At 40.2% G+C, this 23,519-nt stretch overlaps 1 protein-coding gene across 3 annotated transcripts in view; it reads left to right on the top strand.

Moving 5' to 3' along the window:
- Nucleotides 1–11,152: 11,152 nt before the first annotated feature.
- PRIM2 (DNA primase subunit 2) overlaps nt 11,153–23,519 on the top strand; it is a 136,340-nt gene continuing 123,973 nt past the window's right edge. For 2 of the 3 annotated variants that reach the window (XM_072855232.1, XM_072855234.1), the window contains exons 1-5: nt 11,170–11,220; nt 11,457–11,630; nt 12,288–12,391; nt 12,701–12,780; nt 19,160–19,280. In XM_072855232.1, coding sequence (XP_072711333.1) covers nt 11,474–11,630; nt 12,288–12,391; nt 12,701–12,780; nt 19,160–19,280 — 462 coding nt within the window. In that variant the 5' untranslated portion in view covers nt 11,170–11,220; nt 11,457–11,473. Of the gene's footprint in view, nt 11,221–11,456; nt 11,631–12,287; nt 12,392–12,700; nt 12,781–19,159; nt 19,281–23,519 lie in introns of all 3 variants that reach the window. The other variant, XM_072855233.1, reaches the window with a different exon arrangement.

Genomic DNA, 23,519 nt, shown 5'->3' on the forward strand with positions numbered 1-23,519 from the left:
AAGAAATCTGAGTAACTCAGCTATAGTCAGGCTTGTGTAGCAAGCACAGCTGGACTCCAGACACTGACTCATTCTCCAATTACCACTACCCAGCTTTTTTTCCAACAGGCTCTCTTCTGCCAATAAATCTTCCAGCTTCCCATAATGTACTGTCAGGCTGAGGTCATGTCAATGTAGACATAAAAACTAAATCTATGTCCACGCCCATAAGGAGGAAAAGAAGGCAAGAAATTTGGAACTAACTAGCACCAATAAAAGCAAAAAAAACACTGGAAAACATACAGGCAACTTTAGAACTTCTTTGTACAGATCACAGTGGAAATACTCTGCATCTGTGTTTACCAGGCCGCCCTCTGTAAGTCTTCTGTATTTCTGTTGCAAGCAGGAGAGGAAAACAATTTACACTTAAGAAAGGCTACCCCTTAGTTAAAAGCATCAAGACAACAAAATTTGACTTAGTAAGATGGTACAGTCAAACTATAGGGAAAAAACCCCTACATTTTTGTCAATATAAGAAAAAAACAGTGATCTCTACCAGCCCCAGTCTTGCTGCTGTGTACTCCCCTCCTACAGCTTTGGCTTTCTCAGTGCCCTGCGTAGAATTTGCAGGATGCTGTGGGCATGCAACACAAAAATGAGATGTTCCCAGGCCTGTAAATAAATTAACGCTCTTCGCTCTGTTCCCTGCTCCCTCCTGCAAGGCAATGAGATCGGTTGGCATTGGATGAGGAGGTGTAACACGGAGGCTGTGCTGCCTGCTCACCACTTGCCACCAAAGGGCTACTGGCAGCTCTGTCACTGCCATAAAACTGCATCTTGTGGTAGGAAATTCTCTGTTCACTTCTGTGCAAGAGGTCCCTGAGAGATGATACAGTGGACTATTAAACCCTAAGCATGAGTTACTGTCACAGAAGAGCACATTTCCAATTATCTGATTTTCTCATTGTCCTTCTCATTCCATTAAATCTTCAACTAACTGGACTTTTTAATAAAAATAAAATATAGTTCTTCTTTTATTACTCTTCTGATATACTTAGTTTTTTCTACTAACAAATATTATTATTACGTAGTACCTATTTGTACACCATATAGGATTTTGTCCTATGTAGGTTTTTGTACTAGTGTATTTGGTTTGCGTGGCAAGGTTTTGGTAGCAGGGGGGCTACAGCGGTGGCTTCTGTGAGAAACTGCTAGAAGCTTCCCCAATGTCCGATAGAACCAATGCCAGCTGGCTCCAAGACGGACCCACCGCTGGCCAAAGCTGAGCCCATCAGTGATGGTGGTAGCACATCTGTGATAACATATTTAAGAAGGGGGAAAAAACTGCTGGCAACAGCAGCTGGAGAGAGGAGTGAGAATATGTGAGAGAAACAACTCTGCAGACACCCAGGTCAGTGAAGAAGGAGGGGGAGGAGGTGCTCCAGGTGCCAGAGCAGAGATTCCCCTGCAGCCTCTGGTGAAGACCATGGTGAGGCAGGCTGTCCCCCTGCAGCCCATGGAGGTTAAGGGTGGAGCAGGTATCACCTGCAGCCCGTGGAGGAACCCACGCCAGAGCAGGTGGATGCCTGAAGGACGCTGTGACCCCATGGGCTGGAGCAGGCTCCTGGCAGGACCTGTGGACCCATGGAAAGAGGAGCCCACGCTGGACCAGGTTTGCTGGCAGGACTTGTGACCCTGTGGGGGTCACAGTCTGTTCCTGAAGGACTGCACCCTGTGGGAAGGACCAACGCTGGAGCAGCTCGTGAAGAACTTTAGCCCATGGGAAGGACTCACATTGGAGAAGTTCATGGAGGACTGTCTCCTGTGGGAGGGACCCCACGCTGGAGCAGGGGAAGAGTGTGAGGAGTGCTCCCCCCAAGGAGGAAGGAGCGGCAGAGACAACGTGTGATGAACTGACCACAACCCCCATTCCCCGTCCCCCTGCGCCACTGGGAGGGAGAAGGTAGGGAACTTGGGAGTGAAGTTGAGCCTGGGAAGAAGGGAGGGGTGGGGGGAAGGTGTTCTTTTAAGATTTGGTTTTATTTCTCATTATCCTACTCTGATTTGATTGGTAATAAATTTAATTCATTTCTCTGAGTCAAATCTGTTTTGCCCGTGATGGCAACTGGTGAATGATCTCTCCCTGTCCTTATCTCAACCCACGACCCTTTCGTTATATTTTCTCTCCCCTGTCCAGCTGAGGAGGGCAGTGATAGAGCGGCTTGGTGAGAACCTGGCATCCAGCCAAGGTCAACCCACCACAACTAGCCTCATCTCTCTACCGTGTGGACAACTTCCAGGGATAAATAGAATATTATGAATTTGTTCCACATGGTTGGTTCTTTCTCTCATACTATTATTACCAGAGGGAGAGCTGTATGTGAAGTTCAGTGCTTTGTTGCTGCGTGTTACTGTTTTATTTTTAAAAGCATTTCTATTTATTTAACAATTTGTATTTATGATAGAGAAAGGAAGGCAAAGAAATTCTTGCACTTGAAGTGGAAGCACAGAAAACTGCCTCCCCAAGCCCCTGTCATCTTTTACCTTGTTAGAAAGATGCTTTATTCTCAAGGAAAATAATTATTGACCTTAATCTTAGGCCATGGACATTTATTTGTCCTCAAGATTAAGAGAAAGACTTTGTGTTCAATAGAGAGCCAGTACAGGGAACAAAGAAAAGACAGAAACTTTTCTTAATCAATAAAATATCAAACAAATTTGATGGAATATAACAAACAGTTGAAACTAAAGCACACAAAGTAAACCAGTCTGGGAGCTCTTTGTGCTATGTGACCCCTCAGCTGTGGACTTAGCAGAAAAAATGTCCTGTGTTGCCTTAAGACTTCCAGTCTTCAGAATTGTTGAAAAAAATCTCTGAAAGAGTAGTTGATTGTAAACTACAGCAGCTCTAACATATGTGTTTTCTGTTATACTAAAACAAGACTTGGCTTGCTCTCTGAAAGGGAAAATTCAGTACTTTTGATGCACAATTAACCATTTTGCTGCAGCTAAACTACGTTCATTTTGTTTTATTTCCCTGCTCTCTAGAATCTGCCTACAGGTGCCCATTACTTGGTAGCTTTCCTTGCAAGGTGAAGGCGGACGAGTGTGCGCACTCCATACTATGCAGTTGAGAGAGGGAGGAATCTGGACAGTATTCAGGCTGCCAGAAAACAGCAAGAAGAGCAAAGAGAAATACTAACAGTGATTTTTAGCTGTGTTGACTGCCGTTGTAACTGTTGTACCTGCCTGACAAATCTTTGCTTTGTTCTACTTTCAAAGTCCACTTTTGCCTAAAGTCTGGACTAGAAGACCTTGGAAGAACTTTCTCCCACTAGCATGGGGTGATGCAGAGATCATGATGATGCAGGTTAACGCAGAGATCATCATATTCATCATAAATAAGCGAAGCATGATTTATGATGAATGTACATGTACATTACTCAACCTGTACTCCACATGTACTCAACCTCAACATGTAATTACATATCTGCCATCATCTCTACCCATATTTAACTGTATACAGTTCATTGAGAAGGCAAAACTGCAGGCACTGAAGTGTGCAATACCATGCAGATACCCCATAAGCAATGGGTCCATAAAAGCTAAATATGTGTAAAGAGAACACAGTCACTTTTGAAAGCGTTTGGGACACTATATGTTAGAAAAAAATGCTGCTGCTTTTTTTTGCAATGCATCAATACCACCTAAATATGACAGTAAAGTGTACCAGCTGGATTCATTTAGATTCATTGTGATCCACCCTTGCCATTTAACTGTTACCAGATTTGTTATAACAATGTTAGGTCTTCAATATATCTAACAACTTTGTGGTTTTGAAAGCAGTGTGTGAATAATAGCTGTGTAACTGATGTACTTGGTTTCCTACTTGAAAGTGTAAACATAGTAATGTCTTCTACTTAATGTAATGTTGTAGGCAATTTTAACGGCTATTTTAAACTTATTAGGATGAGTCTCAGCTCCTGAAATTTGTTGTACATGCTATTTGTTGTACATGTACATGCAAAGGTACCATGTAGTTTTCCAAACAATAATCTGTGTACCAGATTTCTACATATTCATGTAGATAATCTGAAGAAAAATTGCCAAGATATTGATGCCAATAGTTATTCTAGCTCTGTAGTCTGAAAACAAATCAACAGTTTTGTCGGCAAGCCCTGAATTTTAAAGGAGCATTACAGTAGGAACTGATGTCCACAGTGCTGGAGGATGGGGTTGGGGTTTTATATTCTGAGGCTACATTCTGCTTCCAGTGAAACCTGTGCAGTTGTAGACAAGACTTAATGGGGAGAGGGGCCTTTATTTGAACTTTTCACCATTAACTTTTAATAAACTAGTTGGTGTTGCTTCTTTAGTGCAATTTCCACAAAGCCTCAGCCAAAGGAAATGGTAGAACAAGACAAAAGTAATATAAAGACAAAATGCTAAGAACTAAGACAAAGTAATATATTTAGTTTCCAGTAGAAAGGTGGCTCAAGATTTAGCTAGTATGTTAATCATCTTGATCTCATATGTCTTGCTCAGGCAACTTCCAATTAATTTAGAATTTTGGTTGCATAAGGAATGTAGGAGTTACCTCTAACTTCTTATGCTAGTATTAATTTGTAACAGGGAACAGGACCTAGTATTACATACAAGGGAGATTCTTTTCCCCTAACTTGCAAAAATGCTTAAGTTTTCACTCTTGGGCATCACCTGCTTTTGAAAAAAAAACCCAAACCCAAACCCCCAAAACAAAAAAAACCAATGCCCAAACAAATGGAAAATAAATCAGCTACCCAGGCACCTGAGTTTAGGCAGGTTGGATGTCCTTTTGGAGGCCAACAGGATACCTACCTCTTTCCAAGTATTCTGTGGGAAACTACTCCCTTTAAAAGAAGAGCTTAAAAGGTAGGTGCAGGTTTAGTGGCTAGATTAGGCAGACCAGATCCCCCCTTAGTGTTTATTTTGGGGGGTGGGGTCACCTGTAACGGTGAAAGTGCTCTGGGTAAGTCTAACACAGAGATTTATTAGCAATTGGAAGGCAGCTGGCCACTTACGTTTAGCTGGAATTTTGCAGACTGTTTTACACAGCGACTGGGTATTTGAAAACTCAGTGTGTGTCAGTACTGAACAGGACATTTTTTCATGATCAAGTCATAGGCTTAAAATGGGAAATCTGCCTGGCTAAGTCTGTATTATTCAATAGCTGTAAACAAACACCAAAAAGGCTGAAGAAAATCCTTAAACTGCAGTGGGTTTCTTTGAATGGAGACAGGATCATATTTTGGAACTTTCAGACAATAAGATATTCTCCTTATAAAAAATATTTTAAACCTTTTTTGCATTACTCTGAATCCTGACAATTAATTCTTCACATGATTAAAAAAAGATAAAGATCCTAGATACGTGGCTATGACTAGTTTTTATGTTGGATAGCAATATTTTTGAGGTTAAAGAAATCTTTCAGTTACCTACAGATTACTTGGTAAAAAAGGATCCTATTCTTTACTGCTATACAAGTAGAAATTTGATTAATCTCAAAAGAGTATTAGAAATACAGCAAATCTTAAATGTTGTATGTAACAAATGCATTTTCTTCATGTAAATTAGTTTAGTGGTAATCATTTCCAAGAAAAGAAAACATCAGTATCTATACAGATAGACAGACTGAAAAATTTCTTTGCATGTTTCAGAAGCTCACCATTTAAATATGATAAAGATAGATATTAGACTAGGAAAAAGAAGAAGGAGATCCTCGTGCAGCAGAATACGTTAAGTCTACAAATGAGTTCTGCTTTCTTAGTCCTGACGCTCGATAGTTCAGATCTTCCCTTATCTGTTTGGAGATGATGGTGCAGTGGCTGAGCTCAAGCTATATTTACGCTGATCGGCCAGGATGTTTGTCTTAACTGGCTGGTTGCTGCCGCTCCATGCACAGAGGCTGAGTTCAGCTTTTCTTTCCCATAGTAGAAATTTGAATCTCTCTCTCTTTCCTTTACCCAGGCTCTGATTTCTCAAATTTGCAAGTACTTCTCATTTTTGATGCTTCAACCCCTCTCTCTAACATTGATCAAATGCTCAAAAGTTATCAGAGGAAGATTAACAAGAGGAAAAAAAAAACAAAACAAACAGGTCAAAAACCCCCCAAGCCCCAGCATGGCCAGCAAAATTATTTAAAGCACATGAAACATCTTGTAATGGAGTACAAGAGCAGCATCCCTTTGGAGAAGCCTAGCACAGTGACAGGACAGATCCTTCTTTGATATGCAGCCTGAAAAATGATGCTAAGGGATTGAAAATATGATATAGAACAGAACAAGGATGCAGTGAGCATGTTCACTACAGCAGCCTAAACATACTGAAAAAGATGCACGCAGTGAGAGGGAGAGGTGGATGATAGACATACCAGTCAGAATAAATTTAAGAAGACTGTGAAGACGTATCTAGATTTCCTCTGCCTGTGTACTAGAGTCTTGGACAGGGGACTTGGGGAATATATCCAGGATCTGAAAGCCCTGTATGAGTGGAGCCAGAGAGCCAGAGTGTCACAAGGGATGTGACCATAGCCACTCCCTGCTTAAATAAATTAACCATGAGAGACTGAGAGCATATTCGACTAAAATAGCCCCCTGAACCTCTCTTCAGTGCATGATTCACACTTTACTCACTTCGGAGCCTGCAGGAATTTAAAGGCCAGATCAGAACACTTACCCTGCTATTTATAGTAAATACAGAGGTATCTGTGCAGCATGGTCAGAAAAGAAATCTCAGTATAACCTGAATGGCAAATATTTAAAGAAGTAATAAAAAGCATGGAGCAGAGAACTGCAAAACAGACATATAAAGAGAAGCTGGGCTAGCAATGACACAAATACACTACAAGAAAACTGTAAACCTGTCAAGACTTCTGAAAAAGCCAGATCAGTAAAGGAATTGAGTTAAATGATGGAAATATCTATAAATAAATATTTTGAATAAACAAAAATGTAAAAAAATCAAGAAGAATATTTTAAGAGGTGAAAACATCAAGAAAGCAAGTTATGAAGACAATATATATAAAGACTGAGTTACATGAGAATTCAATCAGACTGATGAAACCTGCAGTAAATAAGATTGTGGGTAAATTAACAGTAAGAGCTGAAAGGCAGCTGGAAGCAGAGGAGGGACATTTGTGCTAACCCCTGCTATCCATAGAGATCCAAACATCCCAGACATGATGGATGAACAGGGCAGCTTGAAAGAGAGACTAGATATTGGCATCACCATGTTTACCCTCCTATTAGCAGTGGTAGTCATGCATCTAGAGAAGAGCTGGGCTCCGACAGATCAGCATTGGGCACACTAGTATAACAAAAGTGGAGGTAGAAACTGAGCAACGATATATATGTAATGCAAAAAAGGAATGTGTTTTTTGTTAATTAGGTAGCAGAACAGGTTGGGGTATGATGGATTGGACTGTGTTTGGATGGGATGATGGGGACAATTTGACAGCTGACCATATGGATGTTGTTGCAAAACATTTGTGAGGTGGGTTGTTGCAATATCAGTGATCCTGTTAAAAAAATACTTAAAAAATCAGTCCCTACTAGTAATGTTACTGTGGAAGTGATGAAAATATACATAGAAAAAAGTAACCAAAATACTATTGAAACTGTCTATAGGTTTCAACAAATATGTCAGTAAGAAAGTTTGGGTTATGAAATTTTTTGAATTGTGGTTTCAGGAGTTTTCCACCAAGATTATTATCTTTTCACTTCTTTGTCTGTTTTCTTTTCCCAGGAAAAGGATATTTGTGTGAAGGGGCTGACAAACCCCTCGTAAGGTTTTTGTATTGTAAGATTTATTTGAGTCTAGTAATATAGACATTAATTTTGCTTCTTTGCTAATTTCTGCTGAAGTAATCATATGACTTTTTGCAATAATGTTAGTGTTAATGGTTAATTGAAATTAAAAAAAGAAACAGGTTAGGTCACCTAGTTTCAGACAATTCGGGGATCATTGCTCAGCATTAGAGGAAAAGAAACTAGTAGTGGAAAAAAAAAGGCAGATGTAGGCATAACCGCTGACCTGTAAAAAATCAGCAGGACACAGTTCAATAGAAGTGGTGATGGACAGCAAACTGCTGGCTTCTAAAAGTGTGGTGCCGCTTATGTGCCGAACCCTAAAACATTAATTGAAATGAAATTAAAATGAAAAACATTGCTGGTTTCTGCGGAGTGCTCCTCAGCATTGTCGCGCTTCTCCCCCTCCGGTCCAGGCAGGGTATGGCACTCAAAGCAAATGTGCGAGCTCTGACCTTCCTCCTTGGCCTGCCCTGGATGGTGCACTGCCAGTGTCAGTAAGATCTCTTGGATATTAACACAGTGGTCAGTCAAAGGCAAAAACTCTGCCTTCTTGCAACTACTAGGTGGATTTTGGCAGATTCACTCCTACTCCTGAGCAACTCATGTAGCAGTCAGGTGGAGAAGGGAAGAAACTGCAGGGATGAGCACTTGCTATTCAAAAAAAAGTTGCTTTGGGTTAAAGTGGCTTTAGATGTATAGAAAGATATAAAGTTGCTTTGGGTTAAATATATTTTTAAAAATATATAAAAAGATAGTGATAGAATGTTTTATCCTGGAAAACTACAGAGCAGCCCTGGAGAGTGAAACTTGACTTTCTATCCCGTTAAACTGTACAAATGGTCCCTTGGCAGAGGTTCAGCTCAGACCAAAGAACACACTTCACGGTTTGAGAATTAGCATGAACACAGGACTGTTCCCCATAGGCAATTTGAATGTGGCCATCCTGTTTTGAAAGGTAATTGGATGTTGGGTTATCCAACGTCAGTTGAACTCAGCACCATGTTTAATCTGCTAGTACAGAGGTAGGCTGCAGTTTTAGGCCGGCTTCCAGTGGCAGTGTTTGTTAAAGCTGCAATCAGATTACTCAGCAATGTTTTAGGTGAACAAGAGACTAGTATGTGTCCTGGTCCATGATCGCTTCATTGTTCTTAAGAACAACGTGCCAGCCTAAGCTACTGATTTTCCTCACTTTGTGGGTATAAACTGTATGTCGGTTCTGATTTCCCATCCCTTTACACTCTGAATTTGTTGCAAGATCATCAGCCAACTTTTCGGGTTGGGGAAAATTAGCAAGTAAGTGGCATTTTGAGGCAGGGACATAAACCAGAACATAACCTCCAATGCAGCAAAATGGTCAACCCAGTGGCAAAAATGGCAAAGCCTGCAGTTATCTTGGAAAAATGACAAAATTATACAACTGTAGAACCGTGCAGAGTTTATGGGATCATGGAATTAAAAGGAAGTTCCTCGGTGTTTGAATACTGTGCTGAATATTTCACTTTCAAACCAGCTTAACAGCATCATGAAACTTAGTGATATCGTGATCCTTGGTTTTGGGTACTGGAGTTGCATAAGATGCAGATGATATTGCTGTCGCTAACATGAACAGGGGACAACAGTAGCTGACTGATGAAAAACAGTAGTTGTGCCAATCTTGAGGACAGCAATTTTGCTGAACAAAAATAACATAAAATAAATTACAGTTTAATATCAGAACTGTAGAATATCATGATGAAGATAGTTAACAGATTCAGGCCAGTTTCATAGAAAATAGGAAGAGATTAGGAAGAACGTGGCTTCAGATCCTCAAGCTCTTAAAAATAATGGAGGAAGGGGAGAGCAAGAATGGGGGGTTTAGAGGTGCTTTCATTTCACTGACTCTGGTAGGGCAGCAGGATAACAAAACATTAGAGAAAACAGGGAAATTGTATATTCTGGAGAAATTAAATTCAGTTGTAAAAGTGTCAAAGACAACAGTTATGCCTCAGGAATCAGTAAAAAAATTAATCAGCTGCATCAAGTCCCATGTTGTGGTAAAACAGAGAGGCCAAGAATCGCTGTGACCTTCCACCATGTTGGCAGGAAGGGCATGGGAAATGTTGGGTGCCGCAGGCGGACACCTCGGGTAGATCCTTTGGAGACATTGTTGTCCCAAATCTGGGTTCTTTACCCAGTGTGCAAGAAGCTGAAAAACACACAGAGCCAAAATACTTGTTTATTTCATGTCTGCGCAGAGATGAGTGCTAGGTGGTAACTCCACAAACCTAGCACACCCTCCTTGCAAAGTTACAACATTTATATACTTTTACAGAACAAGGTAATGGTATACATTACATTCTGATTGGTTCATTGTGCTACATACTCATCTTAAAGTTGTATTACCTTTTTATTCAACTACACGTCCTCGCTAACTGGGGCGGGCAGCCACACTTAGGTTTCTTTTCCTTAGGGGTGTGTATTTTAACATTGTAATTGTAGTAAGATGAGGATAGGTTACTTTCAGGTAGTTTGCTTCAGCGACTGGTGGGTTAGCAGATGCTTGCCCTATCTTAGATTTACAAAGTTGTCTCTTCAGGGTCGCTGTATTTTTTACTCGCTCCACAGCAACCCTGTCAGTTCCTTGCATGCTTTCTCAATCCTCCTTCAGTCATTCGTCATCAACATTGCCGCAGGTGCCTCGGCCACATGGGGTTTATGCACCGTGGGCGCGTGGCCAGGCCCTCTGCCAACGGCCAACGGCCAACGTGATGCTGGCTGCGGCCTGCTACCGATGGCCTTGTCCTGGCACGGCTCTCCTGCCGTGGGGGGCAGCTCGTGGCTCCGCTTCGCCCCAGGGAGCCATTTTACTACACTGACAATATTGAGTATCGTGAACATGGAAAACACCTCTGGGCAGGCAGGTGATGGAAGCGACCATCACCCCGGACACCCACAGCCATCCATTAGCCTCCCATTAACTCAAGGGTTAGGGGGGAAAAAAGAGGAAGGGTATTTGTTTCATTTGGTGGCAAGCATTTTTAAACATCTTCAGCCATGAAAATGACAAACTGACAGAAAGTTAGTTACAGCGTATCACGCGTTGTCAGAAAAACCGGACAAGAAGCCCCATTTAATCAGTGTAGGTGTCCGGGTACCACAGGCCGAGCACCGCAGAGCTCCCCCAGGGGCTGGCGAGGCCACCGCCCGCCGCCCCCCGCCCGCGCGCAGCGGGAGCCGCCATGCTGGCTCCGGGCACCTTTCACCGGGACTCCGCCCCCTTCGCTGTCGCCAGCCAATTGCCGCGCGGGAGGCGTGGCCCGGGTAGGCGGTGCTGAGCGTGAGGCGCGGCGGAGCGGCGGGGGCGGGGTTGGCTGTGCGCGGGAAGCCGGGGCCCTTGGTCGGTGCGTGGCAGCAGGTGGGGGCTTCTGCCTTATGGCGGCGGGCGGGGGTGGTTGCTGCAGGAACCAGGGGGTCGGTCTCTCTGGGAGGGGGCCGGAGGCGGCCCCGGGGCGGCTCGGTGGCGGCTCGGTGGCGGCTCGGTGGCGGGCGGGCCTTGTCCTTTCCGAGGGCCAGTAGCGGCCTTCCTCCTCCTTCCCCCCCGTTGCCCCCGGTGCTGTCTGCCTTGTGGTTGAGCGCCCGTGTCACCCCCAGGCCCGCCGGCGGGGCAGATGGAGTTCTCCAGCGGCCGAACGAGGCTGAAGCAGGCGCGGCTGGCGGGGGACCGGCGGGAACTGTACCCTCACAGCCTGCAGTTCTACCTGGAGCCCCCCACGGAAAACATCTCTCTGGTGGAGTTTGAGAGCTTTGCCATCGACCGCCTGAAGCGTGAGTAGCGTCCCCGGCCGTCCCCCCGTCCCCCCCCGAAGCTTTTGATTCTTCCTGTCATGGCTGTATGTATTTTTGGCGGGCTTAGATGCTCTCTGTCTGTTACTAATGTGACCTGGCTGCCTGCTCGTGCTGAAATGAACCCCCTTTAAAGGAAAACATGTTGCTTTAGGTATTTCGGAGAGCTGTGATGGATTTCACAACGAGTGTTTGGTGTATAGCAGTCAGGACTGTATAGTTTTGGTTTACACTGGTGGTTTTTATGAGCATGTCTCACTTTCTAGGTGTCATGACATATTTGATGTCTCTCAGTACAGCAATTCAGATCACTGTGGCTGGGAGCAAGGGTTCCCCCAAACTCCTGAAAACTACTAAATCCAAGGTTTCCATCATTATAGTGGAAACCAGTGTTCTGAGACTGATCCGTCAGAGTTAGCTGTCTCCTTTTCCTTGACTGTATGGATCCCAGAGTTGAGCGAGCTGTTTAGGACTTGTGGGCCACACCTTATTCTCCATATTTCTTACCTCTTTGCTCCCCATACCACTAAAAGCAATTTCTGTGGCCTTACCCCAGTTTGTGCATTTCCCAAGACATGATACAGTTAGATTTCTTTTCAATATGTTTCCTCTAACATGGACTTTTTCTTTTTTTCCCAGTGCTCAAAGTAGTTGAAAACCTTGGTGTAAGCTGTTTAAGAGGTAGTGATCCATACAAAACTAAGCTGGAGGCTGAGCTCCGGAGACTTAAGTTTCCCTACAAGGTAAGTAAAAATCAAAAAAGGGAACTCTCTTGCACTCTATTTTCTTTACATCATTTAAGAATTCTGAATAAAATTAGAGGTGATGAAATACTATTCCTAAAACTTAAATTCTGTCATTTTGTCAGAGATGTAGGTTTTCTTTGAGAGTATAAGTTGCTTTCTTTAGGACAACCCTCTTCTTTAATAGTCTTGTGTTTATTGTCTTAAAGATGAGTATTAATACACTGTTGAACAGCAATGATAAATTAATTGTGGATTTTTAATCTGGGAGAGATTATTTCTCTGAAATAATAATAATATATTCTGTAGGCTTTGGCTGAGGATGATTATGAGGCAAGAAGAAAAGACCATATCTCTCATTTCATACTACGCCTTGCTTACTGTCAGTCGTAAGTACTTTTTGGATTATGTTGTAGTCTTTTTATTAATTGTAAATGTATACAGATAGTACGTTACTTTATTATAGACATTACAGGTATTTTAGACTTGCATAGCTACTAAATAGAGAGGTAGGCTCAAACAGAGGGGTTTTTTGCTAGGAACCTGATTTCAACTGTGATGAAAAGGGATACTCAGGATCAAAGTTAATATCCAGATTTTGTAATAATTAAAAAAAAAAAAAGTGTTAACCTTTGGTGTTTACACACAGAACACTGATTTGAGTCTTCCTTCTGGCATCTTTTTTGAGATTAAAGCACACCAGTATTAAGTGTTTGTCAGGCATTCCTAGTGACTGATAATTTAACTGCTGCATATGCTTAAACTGTTGATACTAACCAAAGACCTGACTATGTAAATAGGCTTTATATTATTGTCTAAAGGGAGAGCCTTGTTTCTGGCAAACTAAAAATACCATCTGAATTTGAAGTTTCCTGTACTGACTAACTTTTCTTCCAAATGTATTGCCATGGATGGTTGCACTGCAATTTTTGTTGTTGTGTGAAATCTCAAGCACAAAGTTGGTCCTGTCAAGTGCATTCCTTTTGCTTCAGCTGTAGTTTGTGGATGAAATTACAGAGGCTGTCAGTGCTTTATGTCTGTTAGCAGCTTTGTTATGCATCAGTGTGAAGTCCTGACTCCTTGCCATTGCAGTCCTTTTTTAGAATTAAAACTGGCAAATATGAAGTGTATACTGTTTTGAATTGTTAATTCAATTGCACTTTAAGTTGCAATATAGTTTGTTTAAATTAGGTGAGTGTGGTAGAATACATATTATGATACCATGATAGCTGATGTGACTGAAGTGCTGTTATGGATAGATACAGATTCGTAAGCAAAAACAGACCGGGAAGGTGAGTAGGAGGGCTTGTGCTCTAAGCCAAGATATGGAGCTGGAATGGATGGGGCTTTTTCTTGGAACGGGTCATGAGACAGTTGAGAGTTTTGGGGCAGGTGTTGGAGAAGAGACCAAGGTGGCTAACAACATGGTAGGTGCCTGCTATGGACCATCTGATCAAAATAGGAAGTAGCAGAGGCCTCAAAAGCCTCCAGATGGAGGAAACCTCACCGTGACAGGCCCTGGGTGACTTTAAACACCCTGAAATCTTCTGGATTATTCACATCCCATCATGTTGCCCTTTCAAAAGGCATCTGGGCTGTGCTGAAGACAGTTTGTTGATGTATGTGATTGATAAGCCAGCTAGATCTGTGATGCATGTACAATGAGGAACAGGTTGTGGATGTGAAGACCAGTAGCAGCCTTCACTGCAGTGACTCTGATAGTATAGTTTAAAATCCTGAAAGAAGAGAGCAAGTTGAATAACAGAATTACAACTGAAATTCCTACTACCCTTCTCTATTCTACATGTATTATTTGGGATTATGAATAACAAATGTAATATTGGTTTCTTTCTAGTGCTTATGTTTGTTGTGTATATTTTTATAAACTCCCTTAGTCATACTAGTCCTGCTGATTTTTACAAGAAAATATCTTGCTTTACCTATATTGTAAGTTTCTACCAACCCCCCCTCAAAACGTAGTATCCTTAAGTAGCCTGGGACTAAAATAAAAAGCCCTTGAAAACTTAATGTTTCTTATTAAGCAGCTAGTGGCATTTTGAATAGTCAGTTTGGTTTCCATTATCCTCTCTTGTAAAACTTTACTTTAAGCATTTAATTATTATTTAGATGGGACCATTACTTTTCTAGGAGAGGTGAGATACTTTGAGAGTGTTGGTAGTGACACATTTGAAGAAAGTTCTGCTGTTCTGGAAGGTAGAGTTGTCTGGTGGCAAGAATCTGATCTGGAATTCAAGAGGCATCTATTTTTGGTTGGTCTGTGGCTTCAGGAAAAATGAGTTTGCATCAGATTCACAGAAGGCAATACAAGCCATGCACCAAAAACCTGAAGGTTAGGTATTGGATTCAGGAGTGGAATTCACTAAGCTTTTTCCACTGTCCTGAGAAGGGAGGAAGGTATATGTGAATGTCAGTGGCCAGCATGCTGAGTGAAGGGCTGCCTCAGTCAGAAATAACCAAGCAGGGACTTGGCTAAACATCTGCCTTTGTCACTGATGTGATATCTTCCCCCCCCTGCCCTGCATCTCTATAATGGCTGTGGAATCTCCTGGAATTAATAATAAATGCAGGTAATTGGACTCCTTTCTTTTCCTCTGCAAGCTATCTTTTTAAAAGAAGATCCTTCTCTTTTGTGTGATAGCTTATTTGACTGCAGTGCTTGTTTAGGAAATAAATGGGAGACACGTTTCAAACCCTGTGTTTCAGGGAAGTATCTTAAGAATTAGACTATAGGCAGGGCAGAGGTGGCAGCTTCTTGAAGGTGAACCACTGTGCATAAATGAATACCAGCTATTTTGGGCCACAGAATCAGCAGGAAAGAGCCTGGCTTTGTAGACTAGAGGGAAAGACCCCTTCTTAGGGAGGAGGGGCCTTGGATGGGGCTCCAGGGCACTCTTTTTAAACTACTTGCAAATGTATTTTTGTGTTCCTGTTTATATATGGATAGTTTGATGCAGTGTTTCAATAAAGCAGCTTGATAGTCAGTTTCCACTTAAAGTAGCTTTTTTTTTTCCTTTGAAAAGGTGGACTTGGTGATTTGCATCTTAAGCACTGTGAGGTGCTTAAGGACCGTGTACCCAGCATTCTTCATTCTCTCTTGAAAAGCAGCTATTTCAGGGATGAGATATTTCTACGCTCTAAAACTGGCATGTTCCCCCAAAATTGGGAGGCAAATAGAATATACCGTTCTCTAAGTTTTTATCGTATTAGGTCAGAAAAATAAGCTTGGCACAAATCATTAGGTTAATCGATGAAAGCTGTTAAGGTAGGAGTGTTTGAAAAAGCGTACTTAAATAGACATAACTGCAAACTAGGTTGGATTCAGTTCCCTGTGGCCTGCCAGGCAGTTGTATTACAGGCTTGTTTTCCTGCGACATCACCTTTTAAGTTTCTGGTTGGCCAACAGTGCCACCCAGGGGTAAGAGTTTACATCAACTTTTTATTTCTAGTTTGGATCAGTCCTCACTTATAAATTGGATTGTTTTGTTTTGGTTTTTACGTGGTCTGAATTTTACTTCACTGAAAGGGTTCTCAAGCATTGGAACAGGCTGCCCAGGGAAGTGGTTGAGTCACCATCCCTGGAAGTATTTAAAAGACGTTTGGATGAGGTGCTTAGGGACGTGGTGTAGTGGTGGTCTTGGCAGTGTTAGGTTTACGGTTGGACTCGATGATCTTAAAGGTCTTTTCCAACCTATACGATTCTGTGATTCTGTGAAGTGGCCAGCTCCACTGTTTCTGTCAGTTAAATTTGTAATGTAGTCATTATCTCTTGACTGTCCTTCTTCTGCCTTCTGAAATCCAAGACTTTAAAGCTTATTCAGATACAGTGTTGCTAGGGTATGGTATGTACAGTCTTGAGTGAACAGTCTTATCTGTACCCTTCTTTCACACCTCTTGTAATGTCACTTATACCTGTCAAGACCAGGAAATAGAATAATCTTGTTTCATTCACTTTGATGGCTAACACAGCTCTAAAGAGAATTTTGCTTGCATGTTGGCCATGACCATGCATTTCTGCTTCTGTCTTTTGCATCTCTCTTCAGTTTATCGGATTAGCTATGAAGAATCTTGAAAGTCACAGGAGCATAATCTTCACTTTACTTAAGATGGAAGAAATAAATCTTTCCTCTGCTCTGACAGTGAAACACTCTATTTAGGAAACTTTCAAACATACTTTTGTGCTCCCCCTCTCCCCCCCCCCTGACCCCCCCCCCCGTGTCACATAACAAAGACATAAGTTCTTTATCAAACTTAGAAAGGCTTTTTCTCTACTTCCTGCCATTTTTTTTCTATATGATAAATTAGACTTGTGTGCTGGAATTGCTGCCTCTTACACTGACTAGCATTTACTTTTGTGTGCTTTCTTGTACCTGTGTTCCCCTTGTTGTCTACCTTTTGAAACTTAAACTCTAAGGAGTCTTCTGGTGTTGGTTGTCTAGTAAAATAGAGCTCTGGTCTATGCCCAGGCTTTTCAAAAGTTAACATTTTGTTGGTAACTGAACTCTTGTATTTAATTGTGGAATGTGAGCTACTAGTCTTAGGCTCCAGATTTAGGAGCATTTTAATGTCTTTCTGAAGTACTTCTATGTTACTTCTGTGTTGATACTTCATAACAGATATGCCAGTCTTTCTTACCACTCCTTGGGGTGTGAAGGGAATTTTGTGTGGTGGGTTTTTTTTTCCTTTTTTTATTTTCTCCTGAGTGCTGTTCCCTGATATGAAAGAGCCTGTTCTTTCATATTATTTTTCTAGTCAGGAATCTACTGATCTGATTTAAACTGTTGAATATTCTGCACACAAAGAAGTTAAGTGTCAAAAAATGAGGAGACATTCCTAATGTCTACGCTTCAACTATCTGCAACTGCCTGGTCTTCAGCATCAGCTTGGTTAGTTATCTGATGACAGTGACATTGCTTATCAGTTAAGGTTGTGGTTTTGATAATAAGTATTATTACTAATATGTGTCTGGAATGAGTGTACGATTTTTAAAAATGTTAATAATGAGTATAAGATGTGATTTGGGTTTAGAAATGATGTAAAATTTTCCTGAGACATAAGGAAAAAATGAACATAAATAATGCCCTAATAAGGATGTTCCTAGGAAAATCAGTTTTAAAGTATATGCTGGACATATACAGTAACGTAAGCCAGCTCATCAGCTAGTTTGTCAACTGCAGGAATAATCCAGGTAGGAGTGTGTATTGTATTGGAGATAACAGTAATATTTTCTTGTTTTGGTAACTTAAGTGGGTAGGTGGGATTACAGCCTTTCATCTACTCTCCTGAAGGAAAGGAAGACCAAAAGACTGGCTGGCCTCCAAAGTAACTATATATACTTGGGTGTTGGTTTTTTTGTTGTTGTTGTTTTTTCTTAGGGAAACAAATGCAATGTAAAGCTGATGAAATAGGAAAAGAGTAAAATTGTCACATCCTAGGATTTTGTTGTCCAAGATGATCACAGAAGAACTGCAGAAGATCAGTCATAAGGCATTAACTTCCATTTTAAGTAGCACAGATTATTAATACATCCCAAGCACTGAAATGGTCCACAGGTTTATACTTTAAAAAGCACCTTAACAGAGCCTTTCCATCTGGAGTTATAATTTGGATAATAATTACTTTTCTCCAAGCCGTATTTCAAGCAGAGGTTTTGTCCACAAAAGCACAAACAACTCTGTTGTAATTCACTGGTCCCCTATGGGAAAAGATGCTTAAATATTGTAAGGAGAACATGTAAGACTGCAGTATTTCTGTACTCTGTGTAGCCCACAGTGTAGCTCGTGGAGGACAGTTTGAAAGAATGCCCTGTAATAGCGAGATACAGTATTGTCTGCATTCTGTGCTTGTACATACAGGGTGGCTTTTGTTGCTAGTGTTCTGGTACCTACTTGCTATAGCTTTGAGTAACGTGCTGATGCCTGGGAATCTGAGTGCTGGGATGTTAGCAATCCAGTATGCAAAGAGTAATATGAGTACTTAGAGAACTTAAAGACTGGCTTCAGTGTTGTTTTCCTTTTATGCTTTCTACTGACTCCTGTCCCTGTGTTCTTGTTTATTCTCCTACTTTCTCACCTGCAGTTGCTAAACCCCTTTTGCTCTTTCGTCAAGTGTTAGATGTTCTATTTGTGTTCCTCACCCAAGTTCATTGTCATATATTTTCCTTTTGCCTGCTTCTAGGCTATTTTTTGCCTAGCATAGAGCACTGTTGTTATAGTATCTGAGATGTGTCCATGCTCCGTCAGCTGGAGACACCCCAAAAGTGAGAACTGAAAGAAGTAGGCTTCATAATGTATTTGCCTCATCAGATTAATTGTGATGTTAACTGTACAATGAAGAAATATCGTGCCATGTTGAAGAAAAAAAAAGTCCTTTAAATACCGAAGGAGAATGTCATCTGCAGTTGGTTACTCTTATCTAAAACAAGTAAGAAATGGTGAGTACCATTTAAAAGAGAGTAACAGCTTTGATACCTACAGAGCAGTTTTTAATGTTGAGATTGGCTACCTCTGTTCTTCTAAAACATCCACAGTCATGCTTCTTTGTGTATTGTCTCTTCAAAAGTCTTTTCTGCTTGAGTGCTCCTTCCTGATGGTTTCCTACTTTCTCTTCCAAGCTCGTCTGTTTGTGGGTCCCATGCCAAAGCCAACAGTACATTTAATGCTGTGTTCACTAGGTTTGACATCTAGTTTATAGAGAGGAAGCGTAATCAGAAAACGTATTATGTTTTTTTTTTTAATAATTTCTTTGCAGTGAGGATCTGAGGCGTTGGTTTCTTCAACAAGAAATGGATCTCTTGCGATATCGCTTCAATGAACTAACTGATGGTTTAAGGCAGAAATTCCTGGAACACGTTAATTTATTTTTTGAAGCTGTAAGTATGTTACTTTCTGGATTTGTGTAATATAGCATGTGCCTGATGTTTTTTAAAATTCTCATTAAGATAGTTTTAGTACTTCTGTTTAAAAAATAAAAAGTGCCCTTGTGGCTTTAAATAACAACCACACAGAAGTTCTGAACTTGGAGAATGGTCATGCTACAGAAATGAGGATTAAGTGATGTCATTTTGTGCTGCAACAAAAGAAGTTCAGTCTGCTTCAGTCAACCAACACTTAACTGAAAAACATGTAATTACAAAAGCAAGTTAACAAACAATGTCATTCTGGTTCTTTACCAACTTATGAAAAACCTTACAAATGCCAAATCTGTGTAGACAAACAACTGTTGCTTTTGAGATGCTTTAGGGATATTACAAAAGAGTTCCTGCTGTTATATACTGCTTCATTTGTCTGAGTGGATTAAAGGAAAATGCCTGTTGCAGTTTCTGCATTAATGATTTCAGTAAAACTTTGCATTGCAGCTATGAACTACTTTGTTAGAAAGGTCCAGCTTTGCCTGTAGCTCTCAGAGTAAACTTAAATTAATAAAAATTAATGTACAATCATCACTCTACTTAAAAAAAACTTTATCTTAAAATACTGCTTAATTAGAAGAACTTAAATATTCTAAAATGTGTGGCTGACATGCATTATATGTTGCTGGATTGAAAGATCTGGCACCAGTGCATGTTGATGATGAAAGATGACTTGTGCAGTGTTGAGAATGAATTTGTCTAGCTAAACAGTAACACATCAGCTTTCCTGGGTCTTTGAGAGACTTATTAGGAATGTCGTTCTTTGGTTCAATAGACCTTGCAGCGAACGGTGTGTTTGTGGAGCTGTATTTCCACTGCTTATTTCCCAGTCTTATATTGTCCTGTCACAGTTTCAGCATGCAGGCTTGTGAGAATAAATTAATGTTTACAGGTTGCTGGAAATAGCTAGGAGTATGGCTTGGTTCTGTGCTATTGAATGTGCCTTCAATATGTCAAAATGATTAAGAAGATATTACTTTCTTACGCCTATTGAGGCAATAAGGCGTCATTTCATGGAAAATCTACTTCCCTTGCTTCTACTGTTTTTCCCCCTTCCAATTCTGGTGGGAATTTAAGCAAAGCTGATCCCTCCTCGCACTATCATGTAATAAAACATTTGAATATTACTAAGGAATTCCATACATATCTGAAATAGGTTTAAACTCAATGGGGCTATGTAGGGGCCACTAAGAAATAAGGCCACTGTAAAAGCAGTATTCTTTTTCTCAGTGCTGTATTTATAAAAGGCTTTAAAACGGAAATGAAGGTGAACTGTGCTATTCATACTTCTCTGTTAGAAGTTACAATGTTTTCATGCCTTACTGTGCATAAAACAAGATGGAAATCAAACATTGTGTTCCGCCTGTTAGAAAAGGGAATGGTCTCCAGGAAAAGGAAATAAGTTCTGATATTACAATCCGGTTTCTGTATTGGTAAACCGATAGGAATTCTCCTATTGGATTTTAATTGCTTAAGATATCCTAAGAAAGTTAGTTAAATTTCTTTAAAGAGAAGACAGGCGCCTTGCATTTTCTAGATAATGGTTCTGCATCTGAGATGGGCCAGAGCTGCTGAAGTTCAGACCTTGGTGTAGTCTGTGTAGCTATATCTCCAGTTAACAATTCTAGGAACCACCGTGAGAAGAGTTTCTCAGTATTTAATGAAAGAACCGGTCAACGTTTTTGTGGAGAGGGGGAATAAGTGGATTGTCTCGTACAGTTTTGTCACAGTTGTCTTCATTTACAGCAACAACAAAGTGAAGCTGAACACTGAGAATTCAATAACATGTCACTTCTTTTCATGTTTGCTTACATGCATGGGAAAGTGAGATGTATATTCTTGTAATTTTTTGCAGAGGTTTTGTAGACTTAATTCCTGAGGTTTTGTGAATTATGGATTGAAAATTATTGCTTTATAGAATCAAGAAGTCTTCAGTCCCACTCAGGGATAACATTTAAGCAGCTGTTAAGATCTTCTTTGAAGACTGTTGCGCCAAGGAACTTATTTAGCAACTTTTTGGAAAGAATGAAGTTGTTAACAACTAGAAGAAAAAACATCAGACTCTTTGAATTTTTTAATACAACAGTCATGTGCGAATAATTTGAAATTATAGTAGTTCTGATGATTAAAGAGAATTTTTATCAAAGAATAAGAACTTTCTGAAAATAAAAATGGAAATGAAATTTAATGACAAATGAATGTTTTCACTTTTATAATAGGATTTCTTATGTCCTGTGACTGACATTTACATTGCTAATGGAGCAAAATACATGGGAAGGGGTTTGTTAAAATAAGTAAATATTTGCTCTGGGGTACAGATATTTGTACCTGATTATAAAGATGCCCTTTACTTGTAAAAGGGAGTCTATAAACTGTTCAAAGTATTCAGATCAAAGATGATGACTTCAGTATAATGAATTTGTGTTTGAATATGCATCGGATTATGATAATTCACAAATGTTGTAAAAAATTTTGAAAATAAGCTTTTCTACATTTAGTATAAATTATGGAAATTTGAAGCTTAGGTAGGTTCTTCCTTGAAATGTTTTTACAAAACTGTCACTGCATTGAGTTAGTCCATCTTTAGTATATCTGTGAGAAGCCTCTAGAACCTGGGCTTTCTGAAAAAAACGAAAGTTTGCTTTAAGTTTATATTTGAGACACTTTTTTGAACTACTAACAGGTAGATTGCATTTTAATCACTTGTAGGAAATAGCTTTGGCCAATCTGTTTTCTGGCAAGTGTGCAAGATGCCTGCACTGGTGCTGCTCAGCCTGCTGGAACACTGGTTCGGTGCTCAAAATTTTACACTGCTCTGAAATATTAGTGTTTATATTATCCTACCAATTTATGCCAGCATGGGCCAGAGGTAGAGCATGGGGTATTGAATAAAATGTCAAGAAAGACAGGGGGTAGAAGGAAAGCAGGAATAACAGTGGAGGAGCAGGAATGATGGATTCTCACTTTTTTTTTTTTGGTTGTGGTGAGCTGTTAATTGTAACTGTACCGTAGTGTGAAATGACAGCCTCATTTAGTTCCTTTCTCGCAACTTCTGTACATTTTTAATTATTTACACTTTTATTTTAAACTCTGATGTAGATGTTCGACTGTTATTGAGATTGAGACCCTACTGGAGCCTTTGACTGCTGATACTCTTCCAGTTACTTGTAAATGGTAGAGGGGAAAAAAGTTAAGTAAATGGCAGTGGTGTTTTCCTTTTCTTTAAGCATGGGTATGTTAGGTTGGATAAGAAGAGGTTGTCAGGTCACTGGTGGCAAGGCCTGAGGTTATGCCCAAGAATAGAGACTGATGAGGATTATTTGGAATTTTACTCTTGTTACTTCTCAGTTTGAAAAACTCAATGGTCTCAACTTCTGAGAGGATGTATTCAACGTCTCCAACAATAACTTGCTTCAGCTTTTGATTTTTGGCCATGGTTTGGGTCAGGAGTGAAACTATTTTCTTTATTCCTTTTGGTTAAAGCATTCTGTGTAGTGTAATGAGTGTTCGGCTTTTAATCAGAATACAAAACCACAACTTTTTTTGGCAAAAGAAAGTGTTTTAATGAAATGCTGTTTTGCTTACAAATAGTACAAAAATAATATAGGCTAGTGTACTTCATAGTATCTGAGAGTAGCTGTCTTAATTAGTTCATTTCCATCATTTATTTTCTAATGCAATAATTTATTTTCTAATGCAATACCACAGCTTTAAACTAAACAGCTTTAAAACTGTTGGTATTGCATTAGAAAATAAATTAAGATTTGTGCTCTTCAGACACTTTTAAACTTTTTTAGATGTATCCCTTCTTTTTGGTATCTTTTTAAAAATTAAAACAGATTTAATTTTGAAGATGATTTTTATCTTAAAATCATTTACACACATTTCATGAATAGCTTCCCCCTCAAAATTATTGTCTTGAGAACTTAAACAATTCAGAATTTACCCCATGTTTCCTCAGGAAATAAGTTGTAGTTGAACCATGGCATCAAAGGTGATATTTACAATATAGCCTCCTTTCCAGTAAATAGAAAGACACTGAAGAAATTTAACTTTTGAACTTTACCTTTAACAGTAGTTAGAACTTTTAGGGGCAAATAGAAATGATTTTATATACACACACACACACTCACTCACTCTGTGATACATTATTTGGTAGAAGTCCCTTCCGTGTACTTTCGTGGGAGTGCTTAGGCTTGG

Source organism: Ciconia boyciana, chromosome 3 (genome assembly GCF_034638445.1).
Source record: "Ciconia boyciana chromosome 3, ASM3463844v1, whole genome shotgun sequence".
Lineage (NCBI taxonomy): Eukaryota > Metazoa > Chordata > Aves > Ciconiiformes > Ciconiidae > Ciconia > Ciconia boyciana.